General features: G+C 43.1%; 1 protein-coding gene across 5 annotated transcripts in view; it reads right to left on the bottom strand.

Annotated features, from left to right (window-relative positions):
- Positions 1–17,098, bottom strand: part of skap2 (src kinase associated phosphoprotein 2) — a 346,507-nt gene that overhangs the window by 162,362 nt on the left and 167,047 nt on the right. For all 5 annotated transcript variants that reach the window (XM_078240001.1, XM_078240009.1, XM_078240015.1 and 2 more), the window contains exons 6-7: positions 16,493–16,576; positions 6,619–6,743 (exon numbers count right to left, since the gene is read on the bottom strand). In XM_078240001.1, the coding sequence (XP_078096127.1) occupies positions 6,619–6,743; positions 16,493–16,576 (209 nt within the window). The remainder of the gene's footprint in view (positions 1–6,618; positions 6,744–16,492; positions 16,577–17,098) is intronic.

The following is a 17,098-nucleotide window of genomic DNA, read 5'->3' as shown; positions in this document are numbered from 1 at the left end:
TGTACCTGGTGGATGGTGCTCTCATGCGACATGGTGGCATCTGTGTCGATGATCCGGCACGTCTTGCAGAGGTTGCTGTGGCAGGGTTGTGTGGTGTCGTGGTCACTGTTCTCCTGAAGGCTGGGTAGTTTGCTGCGGACAATGGTCTGTTTGAGGTTGTGCGGTTGTTTGAAGGCAAGAAGTGGGGGTGTGGGGATGGCTTTGACGAGATGTTCGTCTTCATCAATGACATGTTGAAGGCTCCGGAGGAGATGCCGTAGCTTCTCTGCTCTGGGGAAGTACTGGACGACGAAGGGTACTCTGTCCACTGTGTCCCGTGTTTGTCTTCTGAGGAGGTCGGTGCGGTTTTTCGCTGTGGCGCGTTGGAACTGTTGATCAATGAGTCGAGCGCCATATCCTGTTCTTACGAGGGCATCTTTCAGCGTCTGGAGGTGTCTGTTGCGATCCTCCTCATCCGAGCAGATCCTGTGTATACGGAGGGCCTGTCTGTAGGGGATGGCTTCTTTAACGTGTTTAGGGTGGAAGCTGGAGAAGTGGAGCATCGTGAGGTTATCCGTGGGCTTGCGGTACAGTGAGGTGCTGAGGTGACCGTCCTTAATGGAGATGCGTGTGTCCACGAATGCAACCGATTCCGGAGAGTAGTCCATGAGGTAAGCAGAGTGTCAAAGGGTGACCTGAGACATGTAACAAATGGTCCTAGTTGAGTGGGGAGGGGGAGGAGATCATAGTGGGGGGGAAAGATGGAATGTGAGATTTTTTTAAAAGGCAGAAAAATGAAACAATGGAAGAAATGAAAAAAAACCTTTAAAAGAAAAATATAATATAAAAATGAAATGAAATAAAATATGACAGGAAATGGGATGAAAGTGGAGGAGAGAGTTCATGCTCTGCAGTTGGTGAACTCAATGTTCAGTCCAGAAGGCTGTAAAGTGCCTAATCGAAAGATCAGGTGCTGTTCCTCCAGTTTGCGTTGGGCTTCACATTGCAATAGGCCCAGGACGGACATGTGCACATTAGAGCAGGATGGTGCGTTGAAATGGCAAATGTTAGGAAGGTCTGGGTCCTGCTTGCGGACGGATCAAAGCGTTCACCCAGTCTGCGTTTGGTCTCTCTGATGTAGCGTGGACTATATTGAGAGTATCGAATGCAATAGACCAGATGTATTTCAACTATATTTAGTATTTTATTAGTCCCACCAAACATGTCTAGATGCGGCTCATCACTGCTATCCCCTGAAAATGTACTTCTAAATTACCAGCTCTACCTTCCTAGCATTGGTTCCATGGCCAAGAATTGTTTTTATTCTCTTCTGCTTCTGAGCATATATTGACGGCTAAATTCTGCACCATAGTTTTCACTCACTGTCATGCAACACCTTCCCTGTCCCTTCATTTCATGCTACCCGTGTGATCCATTTGTTGCTTCCCTGAGCCACTGATGTCTATGATACCTACTCCAGTTCTACAATTGGTACAGTAAAGCAATTCCTTGCCATATAAACATCCCTGAAATTCAGCAGTCACAATGATTTCAGCAATAAACTGGAGAAGTTTCACCTCTGATGTTTCACTATGTTAATGTGTGCTATGTAATTAAATAAATAAAGCAAAGGTATATATGAATAGCAGTGTTGGTGGTGTGCTATGACTGCAGCACATGGGGTTTTGTGGACAGCATTGCAATATCGGCAATCACATCTGCACCAAATCTGTACCACGAAGAACTCAATTTGTGAGTTAAAATTTTTAAAAATGATGGAAAGACTCATCATGTGGGCAGCATCTGTGGAGAGAGAAACAGAGGTAATGTTTGAGGTTGATGACCTTTTGTCAGAGTTACTGAGCTACAGACACTGTGGGACATTATCGAAGTCCAAGGTTATGTTTCCTGCCCAGTCACAGAAAATCTCTCCATGGTTCAGAAGAAATTTGAAATGGGTGAAGTATTGGGGTGGAACCTTATTGTGATCCTCTTAGGAGTCATTTATATATGCATAACTAGGAGTGAGGTTCGACAAAAAGTTCAAGGAATCTGGGTCTAAACTTGAATGCCGAACCTCGCAGATATTAATCGCTGGATTAATTGACTTTGCATTTTAAAAAATCTGATATCTTATGGGCTGTGAGGTAATTGAGATGTTGAAATTTAATGCAGCCAAGTACAAGCTGTATGCTACGCATATCAAAGAATACAGCACAGGAACAGACCCTTCGGCCCTCCAAGCCCACACCGCTCCCTGGTCCAAACTAGACCATTCTTTTGTATCCCTCCATTCCCACTCCATTCATGTGGCTATCTAGATAAGTCTTAAACGTTCCCAGTGTGTCCGCCTCCACCACCTTGCCCGGCAGCGCATTCCAGGCCCCCACCACCCTCTGTGTAAAATACGTCCTTCTGATATCCGTGTTAAACCTCCCCCCCACTCACCTTGAACCTATGACCCCTCGTGAACGTCACCACCGACCTGGGAAAAAGCTTCCCACCGTTCACCCTATCTATGCCTTTCATAATTTTATACACCTCTATTAGGTCACCCCTCATCCTCCGTCTTTCCAGTGAGAACAACCCCAGTTTACCCAATCTCTCCTCATAACTAAGCCCTTCCATACCAGGCAGCATCCTGGTAAACCTCCTCTGCACTCTCTCTAAAGCCTCCACGTCCTTCTGGTAGTGTGGCGACCAGAACTGGGCGCAGTATTCCAAATGCGGCCGAACCAACGCTCTATACAACCGCAACATCAGACCCCAACTTTTATACTCTATGCCCCATCCTATAAAGGCAAGCATGCCATATGCCTTCTTCACTACCTTCTCCACCTGTGCCGTCACCTTCAAGGATCATATTGCACATACTGACCAAGGCCTGGATCTGGAATGTTTACACTTCTCCATTAGGAAAAAACAACCAGAAGAAATGCAGGAAACAAAAAGAGTTGCAGGAACAAGCAGCTAATGATTATGGTAGAAATTCAATAACTGCAACCCTGTGTGACATCAGAAATATAAAGATACAGCTCAAAGTAGGTTATGACAACCAAAATTCTCTCTGATATTGTGGAAAAGATTTGGAATTCCATATTTCTATCTATCCCTGATAACCTTTGATTTCCTTGCCTAACAAGAATCTAACTCCCATTTAAAAATATTCAATGAACCTCCTTCACTACATTTGAGGCAGTGTGTTCCAAAGTTGCTCAATCCTCAGGAAAAAAAATCTTCTCATCTGTCCTAAAAGGGCGATCCATAATTTTAAAACAGTGCCCCCTAGTTTTGGGAACACCCACAAGAGGAAACATCCTTCCCACATCCACTGTCAAAACCATTCAGGATCTTATATACATCAATCAATTCACGCCTCACTCTTGTAGATTCCAGCAGAAATAAGTCCTATCTGTCCAGCCTTTCCTCACAAGACAACCCACTCATTCCAAGTATCATTCTAGTAAACCTCCTTGAAACCACCTCCAATGCATTTACATCCTTCCTTTAATAAGGAGACCAAAACGGCACACAGCATTCGAGATGTCATCTCATCAATGCCCTGTATAACTGAAGCATAACATCCTTACTTCTTGCAAGAAGAGATACCATTCTATTAGTCTTCTTAATTACTTGCTATACCTGAATACTAACTTTTTGTGCCTCATGAACTAGAACACATAGATTCCTCTGAACCCCGCAGTCATTCTCTATTTAAACAACACGTGCCGAGACAGAGAGGGAGAGACAAAAAATGGGGTGGGCGGGCTGGGAGATAGAGATAGAGAGAGAGAATGGGGCAGGCGGGCGGGCGGGCCAGGAGATAGAGAGAGATAGAGAAAGAGATTGGGGCGGGCAAGCCGAGGTAGAGGGGTGGAAGGAGGGAGGGGGGGGGGGGGGGGGGAGAGAGAGAGAGAGAGACACAGACACAGAGGATGGGGCGGACAGGCCAAGAGGGAGGGAAAGGGGGGGGGGGTGCTGGGCGGGCCAAGAGAGAGAGAGGGCCGGGCGGGCCTTTACTCCAAGTAAAGTTAAAGAGAAGTGCTCCCTGAAGACTCATTGTCAGCATGACCTTCTTCACTTTCGCAAACTCAGTGCCACTGTATATGTATCAATTGGGATGAAACGGCAATTCATGTGGCATTTTACCAAAGACTATAAATGACCACTGGTATTTTAAGAAAATCGGAATTTTTGTGGCTGGCTCAGGTTAATAGACATGATGTGGAGATGCCGGCGTTGGACTGGGGTAAACACAGTAAGAAGTTTAACAACACCAGGTTAAAGTCCAACAGGTTTATTTGGTAGCAAAAGCCACACAAGCTTTCGAAGCTCTAAGCCCCTTCTTCAGGTGAGTGGGAATTCTGTTCACAAACAGAGTTTATAAAGACACAGACTCAATTTACATGAATAATGGTTGGAATGCGAATACTTACAACTAATCAAGTCTTTAAGAAACAAAACAATGGGAGTGGAGAGAGCATCAAGACAGGCTAAAAAGATGTGTATTGTCTCCAGACAAGACAGCCAGTGAAAGTTTCACTGGCTGTCTTGTCTGGAGACAATACACATCTTTTTAGCCTGCCTTGATGCTCTCTCCACTCCCATTGTTTTGTTTCTTAAAGACTTGATTAGTTGTAAGTATTTGCATTCCAACCATTATTCATGTAAATTGAGTCTGTGTCTTTATAAACTCTGTTTGTGAACAGAATTCCCACTCACCTGAAGAAGGGGCTTAGAGCTTCGAAAGCTTGTGTGGCTTTTGCTCCCAAATAAACCTGTTGGACTTTAACCTGGTGTTGTTAAACTTCTCAGGTTAATAGAGCCATCGAAAAGTTACAACACAAAGAGGCCACTCGGCCAGCTTGTCCATGTCAGCCCAAGGACAGCCAGGTGCCCTTTCTAATCCCACCTTCCTGCACCCGGCCCATAGCCCTGCAGTTTACAGCACTTAAGATGAAAATCCAGATACTTTTTAAAAGAGTTTAGGCCCTCTGCCTCCATCACCAACTCAGGCAGCAAATTCCAGACACGCACCACACTTTGCGTTCCCTCTACGCCTACTGCTACTTATCTTGACTATGTCTAGTTTTAGAATTCTCCACCAAGGGAAACAATTTTATCCTGTCTACTCTATCTCTTCTCATAATTTTGCACACCTCTATCAAGTCATTCATCAGCCTTCTTTGTTCCAAGGAAAATGATAGCCAGGGACATCAAATTTACAATTCCAAGAGAACAATTTTCGCACGTCTAACTTCTCTGGAAACAAAATAACCTCAGTAGAAAAACAGAAGATATTGGAAACACTCAGCAGGTCAAGCAGCATTTGTGGGGCGAGAAATAAAAGTAATGTTTCAAGTAGAAAATTATATGCTTTTGCAAAAGAATTAGGGATTTAGAACTATTTAAGAACAGTTTATGCTTAGCCTTTGAGTCTGAACATACCATTCAATATCCAGATGTCTCAGCCTATTAACCAGTCAGGCAAGCCAGCTAGTTATTAAAGTAGTAGATAGCTGATTTTTTAAGCATGGAAATGCCATGTGAATTGAAACCAAATTTGTAATCCATGTTGATTTACAGCTCATAATCCCCATGCATTTCATGCATACAAGCATAGTTGATCTGCTTCACTGAATTTAAGAAGTATTACGAAATTAGTAATGAAAGAGCTGATATCAGGGTTACATAATCCTCGTGCATTCAACATATTGCACAGAACACCTGCAGAAGGATTAGAGTTGCAAATCACTGGGGCTCAGAACTCTTGACATTAATACACCAGAGTTGGGTTCCAATTAAAAAAATGGTACAACTATTTAAGAAAAACAATCAAGATAAATATGGCAGGAGAGAAATGATCTCATTGCAGGACGATGAAACAATCAAAGCCACAATTTAATTTCTCACCATCTAGATGGGCAAAGAGGCTGATGAGTATTTTGGTGGCATCGTCCAAATTTATTGCATTGGTAGGCTCCAACTGACGAAATTTGAAAACCACTGATATACTGCATTGTTTATTTCCCTTCTCTACCTTACCGACAGTGATTTATGTTCTAGTACAGTACAACTAGATGCTCCAAACAAATAGTCAACCTTCGTAGAAAAGCCGAGATAGTTAGCGTTAAGAGGCTGTCTGAACATAGGCAACAGAAGTGGCCACTACATCAAGCCTGATCTGGACGTCCACATGTACACTTTCATCACTGGAAAAAGAGCTGGAGTATAAACTCTACAGTTTTTTTCCTTTTCCCCATTTAGGCAGACGGAGACTAATTTCACTGACAAAACATTCCATCGTACTCAGTGCTTTAGTATCCACTAAGCCAGAAGCCATGGGACAAATTCATTTTTCCTATTATGGCTCATTAAAGCCAAGATACTTTGATGCTGCAATTGTACTAAACACTTTAATTTGCAATGAAGACTGACCAAGAGAAGTAACCTCAACACTGTATATACTAGGATGCTTCAGTTTGACAAAATATCTTATTTTTTAATAAAATGTAGTATTTTGCCCATCCCTAAATTGATGTAGATTGAGTGAGAATTTTGCAGATTGTAAAATTGGTTATTGAGGAATGCACGTTCTGCTGCTCAAAGTGAAAACAAATACACATTTAAAAATCAAACCTGAAAGAGTCGTTTATTAGGAGCAGTGAGTTCAAAACAGCAATCCTTCTTTGCATCTTTCCTTACGGTAGTTGTCAGCTGGACTGTGTAACCATCTATGGCAAAATCTCCTTTTTGCTGCTTATCTGCAAAGATGTTAAATAAACAAAGATTTCATATATTTATCCATATTCAGATATCAATTCAGTTGGTGTTACAAAGAAAAACAGCAACAAGCCAAAAGATTAGGTTATTATCAAAGTACTAATTGTTTCTTAGATGTGGGAAACACTGACAAGGCAGCATCTTAGCATTCCTAACTGCCCCAAGGGTATTGAACGTCAACCACATGTTTAGGCCACACCAATTAGGGAAACTTGTACGTAGTGTTCCCTTGTGTCTGTTGCCCTGGTCTTTTTAGGTGGTAGAGGTCACAGGTTTGCTGCTATTGAAGACAGTGTGGCAAGTTGCTGCAGTGTATCTTGTAGATGGCACACAGTGAGTCAGTGTTGGAGACAGCAAATGTTACAGCTGGTGGATGGGGTGCCAATTAAGCAGACTACTTTAGCCTGGGTGACGTCAAGTTTTTCGAGTGTTGTTGGAGCTGCACGCATCCCGGTTGAATATCCCATCATATTCCTGTCTTGTGCCTTGTAGATGGTGGATAGGCTTTGGGGACTTTTAAAGACCTGCTCCTTTAGCCACAGTATTTATATGGCTGATCCAGTTAAGTTTCTGGTCAATAGCCAACCGAAGGATATTGATGGTGAGGGGAGTTCAGCGATGGTAATGTCGTTGCCAAGGGGAGGTGGTTAGTTTTGCTATACCTGGAGATGGTCATTGCCTGGCATTTACGTGGCATGAATGATATTTACTACTTATCAGCCCAAACCTCAGTGTATCCAGGACGTGCTGCAGATGGACATGCACTATTTCAGTATCTGAGGAGTCACGAATGGTACTGAGCACTGTATAATCATCAGCGACCATTAACATTTTGGATCTTATGATGGAGAAAAGGTCATTGAAGAAGTAGGTGAAGATGGTTGTGCTGAGGATCCTATGCTAAGGAACTGCTGCAGCAATGTCCCAAGATTGAAATGATTAGTTCCCTACTAGACAACTAACATCGCAACTGTTGTGGGAAATTTACCACTGGAGTCAGACTTGGAGGTTTCAACAATACAGTTTTATTTCGGATACGAAGCTTCGGGGGAAAGCATTGGTACTCCGCAGTACTTGGCAACTACCTTCTCAATTACACAATGGTAGTTGATCATTTTTATACCTTTTAGTTAATAGGTAGTACGGACATTAGCCGTTTAACGCATCGTTATAAATTGAGTAGACAGATCGATAGTTAACACATCGTTACAAGCAGACAGGTACAGACATGGGCAGTTAACATAGCATTGTTCATAGAATGGATACATTTTCTCTATCAGTGACTGGTTTCAATCTATACATTCAGTGGCTGATTTTGTTGCATTTATGTATTTATGTCCCCATCTGTGACTGACCTTATTATCAGACCGTTTGTTCTGGGTCTGCCCTTATCTTCAAGTGCCTCAAGCTCTGACTAGCTTCCTGCAGCATTTCGGTTCCTACATGTTTTAACTTTAAGTAACTGCCTGTGCTAAAAGCCAGTGCCTGTTTAATGTCCCTTCCCAGGTAACCATTTTGTGTGTCAGGCAACCATTTCTTTAATTCCCCCCACAACATTCCCCATTTTTGGTCAGGATGATGATTTTAATAATCCCCAGACCAACAGCTGCATCTTCACATGTAGAGGTTGATCTTCTTCTTTCCTTCTTTGTTTCTTTTGGCGTCTTCAGGGGCTTCCATCATGTATACTTCCTCGATGGTTACACTGGCTCCTGGCACAATTCGTGTCATGATGTGGAGATCCCGACGTTGGACTGGGGTAAACACAGTAAGAAATCTAACACCACCAGGTTAAAGTCCAACAGGTTTATTTGATCGCAAAAGCCACTAGCTTTCGGAACAGGCTGTTCCTTTGTCAGGTGGGTGGGAGTTCTGAACTCCCACCCACCTGACGAAGGAACAGCCTGTTCCGAAAGCTAGTGGCTTTTGCTACCAAATAAACCTGTTGGATTTTAACCTGGTGTTGTTAGACTTCTTACAATTTGTGTCACCATTACTTTACAACAGACATTAAGGCATCCAACAATTAGGCAACAGACAATTACAATTGAAATGAGTATGACCAATCTATGCAGTAAATAGAATCCCCAGGATCCACCCACTAGCCATTCCAGCCTGTTACTTCCTTTCTTAGGTCCCTGTCTGAAGTTGTCAAGTTGTTCTCTGATGCTATTAATGACTTGGGTAATGTTATAGGATTTGTCTGTGACATGGGTTATGCATTTGTTGCCTATGATTGTTCATACTCCCCCTTGTTGTGCTAACTGGTAGTCCACTGCACATCGTGTCTGCTGTGCATATAATCTCAATTCAGCCATTTCTTGGTTGACAGCCTCCAGTGTTTTTGAAGTGCTGTTTCCCAGGACTGTTAGTCCACAAACCATATGATTCCTGTTTTTTGCACTAATTACTCCTGCCCCTCCCCCTCCCCCAAGAGATAGGGCTCCAAGGAACCCGTATCCCAGTGATGATCCCATTGTGCCCGGGGTTTCCCAATCAGCGCAGAATTCTTTGCTGATAGCCCGGGTTACTATCTTTCTCCGGATATGCCCCTTCTGAGGGCATGGAACAGTAAGTGGTCCTATTGTTCCTACTGCAAAAAGGTTCGGGAGGGTTGGTGTTTGTGTCGTGTAAGTACCATTGAAGAGGGACACATATCCCTTCTTAGCATTTAGTGTCCCGATTATGAGTTTGTTTATACTGCCAATTGCTCAGTTTACTTGGCTCCCTGTTTGATCCCACCACCTGGTAAGTATCAAATGGGTATGTCCATTCGGCTGAGCTTACATGAGTCCCATTACACTGTCCACAAATGAGCTGTCTCCCCTGCGGTTACATTCAGGCATTTCTGTTCATCACAGGTGCAAGTAAACTGACCCTTATTAACCCAACAATGCTGACGGACACACTGCATCTGTACGCAGGAATCATTCTTGGGGACCAAGGCATATGCACATCCCCATCCCTGCCCCGTAAAACAAAGCGGATAGCTTGCATGATCCAAGCAAGCTCTTCCTCCCACCTGTTGGAGACCCCTGCACACAGGATCTGTGGGATTACAAGTTCCACACATCTCCCCTGTATACCTCTTTTATATTTGCCAATTTGTCCCTTACAGGGTGCGTCTGATGTATCTACTGTATATAAGTCATGAGGGGTCCACCCAAGGGTGGCTACAAATAGGGCTTCTACCGATTGTGCTAACAGGTAACATACAGTTCGATTCCCTTATAAGTGTATATGAACCTTGTAAAATAGGTTATCCTCCAATCCAGTCAAATTTACAGTTGCGACAACGCAAAGTAATACAGTTACATACGCGATTTCATACATAGGACTTACTCAGTTAATGGTAGGACGTTGGGGAGAGTTACAGAACAAAGAGATCTAGGGGTACATGTTCATAGCTCCTTGAAAGTGGAGTCACAGGTGGACAGAGTGGTGAAGAAGGCATTCGGCATGCTTGTTTCATCGGTCAGAACATTGAATACAGGAGTTGGAATGTCTTGATGAAGTTGTACAAGACATTGGTAAGGCCACACTTGAAATACTGTGTGCTATTCTGGTCACCCTATTATAAAAAGGATATTATTAAACTAGAAAGAGTGCAGAAAAGATTTACTAGGATGCTACTGGGACTTGATGGATTGAGTTTTAAGGAGAGGCTGAATAGACTGGGACTTTTTTCTCTGGAGCGTAGGAGGCTGAGGTGTGACCTTATAGAGGTCTATAAAATAATGAGAGGCATAGACAAGGTAGATAGTCAATATCTTTTCCCAAAGGTAGAGGAGTCTAAAACTAGAGGGCATAGGTTTACGGTGAGGGGGGAGAGATACAAAAGTGTCCAGAGGGTCAATTTTTTCACACAGAGGGTGGTGAGTGTCTGGAACAAGCTGCCAGAGGTAGTAGTAGAGGCGGGTACAATTTTATCTTTTAAAAAGCATTTAGATAGTTACATGGGTACGATGGGTGTAGAGGGATATGGGCCAAATGCGGGCAATTGAGATTAGCTTAGGTGCTTTAAAAAAAAGGGCGGCATGGACAAGTTGGGCTGAAGGGCCTGTTTCCATGCTGTAAACCTCTATGACTCTATATCCGCAACAAACAAGTATTAATCCTAATACTGTAAGTTATACAATTTTCAAAAGTTATACGGTCAACCCGAACGCACCAGTTACTCTTGCTTGCAGTCTTCACCTGTGTTGGGGAAAGCAATCTGGTCACTTCAATTCATTCATTCATTTCTTTGTGTAATTTCAGCTGGGTCTAATGTTTCCATATACCTTTCCCTCTTATGTCTATACAGGCACAGGTGTCTCCACTAATTATAACTTCATATGGCCCATTCCATTTTGATGCAAACCCTGGTTTGTCAGGTAATGTTTTTACTAGGATGCGACTTCCCGCTGTTGGGACGTCAGGGAGCATTTCAAGCTCTCTCTGTGCGTCTTTTTTCCTGATTATCTTTTACCAATTTGCGCATCCCTTTTAGTTGGGCGCTTAGTTCCAAAACATATCTTCTGATTTTATCATTTAGTGGACCTACATCGGTCCCACCTGTTATGATGCTTTCTGGTAATTGCATCGCCTGTCCTGTCATCAGTTCAGAAGGGGTTAATCCGGTTGTCCGGTTCGTGGTGGCTCTTAGCCTCATTAATATAGTGGGCAATACTTCTGCAATTCACTTATACGTCAGTAGTGCAAAATATTTAATTACATATCCCCCCTCCATAGAAAGCTTAGTGTGAATCAAATAACACTTTGCACTGGCTTTTTGGCTGCAGCTGGACATCCATTCATTTGTATGTAATCCTATCAAAAGACATCGCTTTCCTCATTAAAATCACATGCCATGCAGCTCCAATCTTTATATGATGTACTCTTACATTATATCTAATTTGATCATTTGTTTGCGTGAAAGCGCCGCATTACAGTACTTCACAAAATGCCACTACCCTACCTACAAAGAAGTGCATTCAAATGCTTAGCACCAACATTTAGCAGCATTCTGCAAGTTATTACAAACTAAGGCAAAGAATGGTTAAATGCATGGAATAAATAGCCTTTTCATGGAGGAAAACAGGAAGCTCCTACAGAATTATGTTTTTATCAATACACAATATAGATTATATAAAATTGGTTAAGGCTTTTCGGGATTTGATTTTATTCTCGGGTCTATATGGCAGTGCTATACTGTATAATAAAAATAATCAAGCGGCAGTTGTACCATACCACTTTACACATCATAACCGTGATATCCGAACCCTTTTAATTTAAGTTGTTTCTATTTTTAACAATAGATGGCACATGAAATTCCGACGGCAGTAGATAATTTTAACCAGTTACAGAATACTAAACTATCAGACCTTCATAAATCACGATATTCTGTGGACCTTAATACTGCATTCTAACTGGGCAATTTGCATTGGTGAGACAATATATTTACCTCCTCCTTTTGTTCCTGCTTTTCCACAAAATTACTTATTTTCTTCTCCTAACTTCTCAACTAACTCTGTCATAATTTCTACTTCAAGACAAAGGAAAGAGCACATGGTTCCCTCCAAGGTTTAAATCTTTTCTTAAATTTCCATTTTTATTTAAACTCTGTATCAAACCTACTGTTGTAAAATCACAATTAGGGGAAGAACATTAAAGCAAACAATAACAAAAACATCCACACAACCACTTTGTTAAACACACACAGACACACATGGAAGCTTCCAACATTCATTCCACAGCACTTCCTTTTTCATTCAAACTTAACATCTTAAACTGGGATGAAAATAAAACACTTAAAGAGAACACAGAACGTTGATTAAGACAGTCGCTTTTATTCTTTTTTCTTCCAAACTGTAATTAAACTCAAAACAGAAGTAAATTCAAGAAATCTTATCACTTTAATCTTTAACAGTTTTAACACTTCTCCAGCTCCACCCCCCCCCCCCCCCCCGCCGCAAAGTTAAACTAAGGTGCAAAGCATCCACTGCCTGCAACAAACACTCCACAAGAACAAGCAGGCTTCAACAGCTCCTGCTCTCAATCTAATGCAACAACAACCACCTGCATTCGACAAGCAACCAGACCACACAAACACACAAATACAAAAACTAAGATTTCTCCTCTCCAGGTATGCCACGAGTCCATTCTACCAATTCATTGTAATCTTGGGACATAATCACTCCCATTTTTAGGATGGTTTGGTGAGCGCTAGAGAGTCCATCCTTGACAGCCTGGATGAACGCTCGATCCCCACGACCTAGGTTTCCTTGCCTTGAGCATCCCTGGTATACTTGGAACAACCGTTCCCCGTACTCAGAAGCTCCTTCCCCCTTTAGCTGCTTGGTTGTGGTAATTCTGCTCCAGTTAGTAGGAGCATTCCCTAAAACTCTCTGAATTTCTGTCTTAAACTGGGTGAAGGGTGCCTGTTGGACACTGTGTTTCACTACCGTCTCAGGGTTTCAATTTATACTCACGGCTTCCACTAGGACCACCTCGGCAATGTGTTTCTCCACCAGAGTCTGGCTCTAGGTCAGAGTTGGTCAGCTCCTTTTCAGCACCGCTTTTACAACATTGACAGTCCAGTACCCAACTATACAAATTTTCATGCAAACAGGTGGCAACTCTGCGTTTGTTCGCCACTACAGAGTTTGATGTTAACCTAAGTGCCCTTGGTGCCTCTATGCCCACTTCAGGTTCCTGACCTTCGCATGAGGGATTTCCCCTCTTAACAACCGGTCTAAGGCTGCGCGTTTGAGACAGGCACTTTCTTGTCCACTAGTCGGTCAGCACAAGTAACAGTTACTTATCACTATCAGCGGTTAGTACTTACCACTAAAAATACCCCTTAATTTTAACCCCTTTCAAACTGTATTCTTGACCTCGTCTGACTCCCACAGATTCAGTGATCTCTACCCCGGCTTTCCGATCGTGGCCAATTGATCGAAACTTACCAGCAATGGGATCCTGCCGACTTGCGCATATTGTTGTGGGAAATTTACCTCTGCAGTCAGACTTGGAGGTTTCAACAATACAGTTTTATTTCGGATACGAAGATTCAGGAGAAAGCACTGGTACTCCGCAGTACTTGGCAGCTACCTTCTCAATTACACAATAGTAGTTGATCATTTTTATACCTTTTAGACAATAGGTAGTACGGACATTGGCCGTTTAACACATCGTTATAAGTTGAGTAGACAGATCGATAGTTAACACATCATTACAAGCAGACAGGTACAGACATGGGCAGTTAACATAACATTGTTCATAGAATGGATACATTTTCTCTATCAGTGACTGGTTTCAAACTATACATTCAGTGGCTGATTTTGTTGCATTTATGTATTTATGTCCCCATCTGTGACTGACATTATCAGACCGTTTGTTCTGGGTCTCCCCTTATCTTAAAGTGCCTCAAGCTCTGACTAGCTTCCTGCAGCATTTTGGTTCCTGCATGTTTTAACTTTAAGTAACTGTCTGTGCTAAAAGCCAGTGCCTGTTTAATGTCCCTTCCCAGGTAACCATTGTGTGTGTCAGGTAACCATTTCTTTAATTCCCCCCACAACACAACCATCTTCCTCTTTTGGAGAGTCGGTGTGGACTTGATGGGCTGAAATGGCCTCCTCCTGTACAGTAGGGATCCTATGGTTCTACGGTTACAGATTTTGGCAGAATAGTATTCAGCTGATGGCCTATTGTGCCTCATAGATGCCCTCTTTGCAATGTTAGATCGATTCTGAATTTATAGCATTTAGCATGGTGGCAATGCCACACAACACATGGGACAGTTACCCTCAATTTCAAGACAAAACTCCATCCCCACAAGGACTGACTGTATAGTGGTCACTCCTACCCATGATATAACTGACAGATATATTGGTGAGGGCAAGTAGCTTCTTCCCTCATGACTGTCTGCAAGCCTGGTCTGGCAGATATGTCCTTCAGGACTTGGCCGGCTCAGTCAGTAGTCCTGCTACCAAGCCACCTAGGTGACAGAATTGAAGTCCCCCACCCAGAGTGCATTCTGTGAGTGGTGTTCAACATGGAGGAGTACTGCTTCATCAGCTGAGGAATAGTAGCAGTTGCAAATCAACAGGAGGTTTCCTTGCCCATGTCTGGTAACTATAGGCTGGTTAGCTTAACATCTGTAGTAGGGAAAATGCTTGAATCTATTATCAAGGAAGAAATAGCAAGACATCTGGATATAAATTGTCCCATTGGTGAGACGCAGCATTGGTTCATGAAGAGGTCATGTTTGACTAATTTAGTGGAATTCTTTTAGAACATTATACGTGCAGTGGACAATGAGGAACCTGTGGATGTGGTGTACCTGGATTGCCAGGAGGCATTTGACAAGGTGCCGCACCAAAGACTGCTACAGAAGATAAAGGTGCACAGTGTTATGGGAAATGTATTAACATGGATAGAGGATTGGTTAACTAACAGGAAGTAAAGAGTAGGGGTAAATGGGTGTTTTTCTGGTTGGCGATCAGTGACTAGTGGTGTGCCTCAGGGAGTGTTGGGAGCGCAATTGTTTACGATTTACATAGATGATTTGGAGTTGGGGACCAAGTGTAGTGTGTCAAAATTCGCAGATGACACTAAGATGAGTGGCAGAGCAAAGTGTGCAGAGGATGCTGAAAGTCTGCAAAGGGATATAGATAGTCTGAGTGAGTGGACGAGGGTCTGGCAGATGGAGTACAACGTTGGTAAATGTGAGGTCATCCATTTTGGTAGGAATAACAGCAAAATGGACTATTATTTAAATGGTAAAAAATTGCAGCATGCTGCTGTGCAGAGGGACCTGGGTGTCCTTATGCAAGAATCACAAGGAGTTGGTTTGCAGTTGCAGCAGGTAATTAAGGAGGCAAATGGAATTTTGTTCTTCATTGCTAGAGGGATGGAGTTTAAAAAACAGCGAGATTATGTTGCAGCTATATAAGGTGCTGGTGAGGCCACACCTGGAGCACTGTGTACAGTTTTGGGTCTCCTTACTTGAGAAAGGATATACTGGCACTGGACGGGGTGCAGAGAAGATTCACTGGGTTGATTCCGGAGTTGAGAGGGTTGGTTTATGAGGAGAGACTGAGTAGACTGGGGCTATACTCTTTGGAATTCAGAAGAATGAGGGGAGATCTTATAGAAACTTATAAGATTATGAAGGGAATAGATAAGATAGAAGCAGGGAAGTTGTTTCCACTGGCAGGTGAAACTAGAACTAGGGGGCATAGCCTCAAAATAATCAGAAGCAGATTTAGGACTGAGTTGAGGAGGAACTTCTTCACACAAAGGGTTGTGAATCTGTGGAATTCCCAGCCCAATGAAGCAGTTGAGGCTACCTCATTGAATGTTTTTAAGGCAAGGATAGATAAATTTTTGAACAGTGAAGGAGTTAAGGGTTAAGTTGAGCGGGCAGGTAAGTGGAGCTGAGTCCACAAGAAGATCAGCCATGATCTTATTGAATGGCGGAGCAGGATCAAGGGGTCAGATGGCCTACTCCTGCTCCTAGTTCTTATGTTCTTATGATTATGTTCTGACATCTGACCTGATAGGAAGAAACTTCAAGGGACTCAGGTTAATGTTGGGGACTCCCAGGGCCACTGCATCCCACTACTGGTGGGTCTGTCCTGTTGCTAGGATCGGACATACTCAGAATTGATGATGGAGTAGTTTGAGTTTCACAGAAAGTATTATATGACTATTTCTGGTTTGGTTTGAAGCAGGATGACATTACCTTTCTCCGTCCCATAATAATAGAATACATTGTTGTTAAGTACACACCAACGTTTTTGCCATTCAGATCCAAAGAAGCTGTAATCTGGAATAAAAGCAACCAATTGTTATGGTTACAAATAAGCATAAATGTGAATAAATAATTTGCTAGTGATGCCTACATTGTCAATACAAGTGGAAGTAGATGATTAATTAAATGAAACATGTTAATTGTGTTAAACTATAACCAGGAGAGTACAGGATCTGGTAACCAAGGAGCTTTAGAAGTCAATAATCGGATGAGAGGGGGTGAGCTAAATTGGTAGGAGGAGACGACAAGGCAGAAGGAGGCAGGTGAGAAAGGGGGTTGGAAGGCCGAGAGGAGGGGGGGGGGGAAGGAGGGGTGGGAGGAGGAGGAGGAGAAGGGGTGTGCGGGAGGAGGAGAAGGGGTGTGCGGGAGGAGGAGAAGGGGTGTGCGGGAGGAGGAGAAGGGGTGTGCGGGAGGAGGAGAAGGGGTGTGCGGGAGGAGGAGAAGGGGTGTGCGGGAGGAGGAGAAGGGGTGTGCGGGAGGAGGAGAAGGGGTGTGCGGGAGGAGGAGAAGGGGGGTGCGGGAGGAGGAGAAGGGGGG

Source organism: Mustelus asterias, chromosome 2 (genome assembly GCF_964213995.1).
Source record: "Mustelus asterias chromosome 2, sMusAst1.hap1.1, whole genome shotgun sequence".
In the NCBI taxonomy this organism is placed as follows: Eukaryota; Metazoa; Chordata; class Chondrichthyes; order Carcharhiniformes; family Triakidae; genus Mustelus; species Mustelus asterias.
The sequence above is the reverse complement of the archived record's forward strand: the minus strand, read 5'-3'. Positions and strand labels throughout refer to the sequence as shown.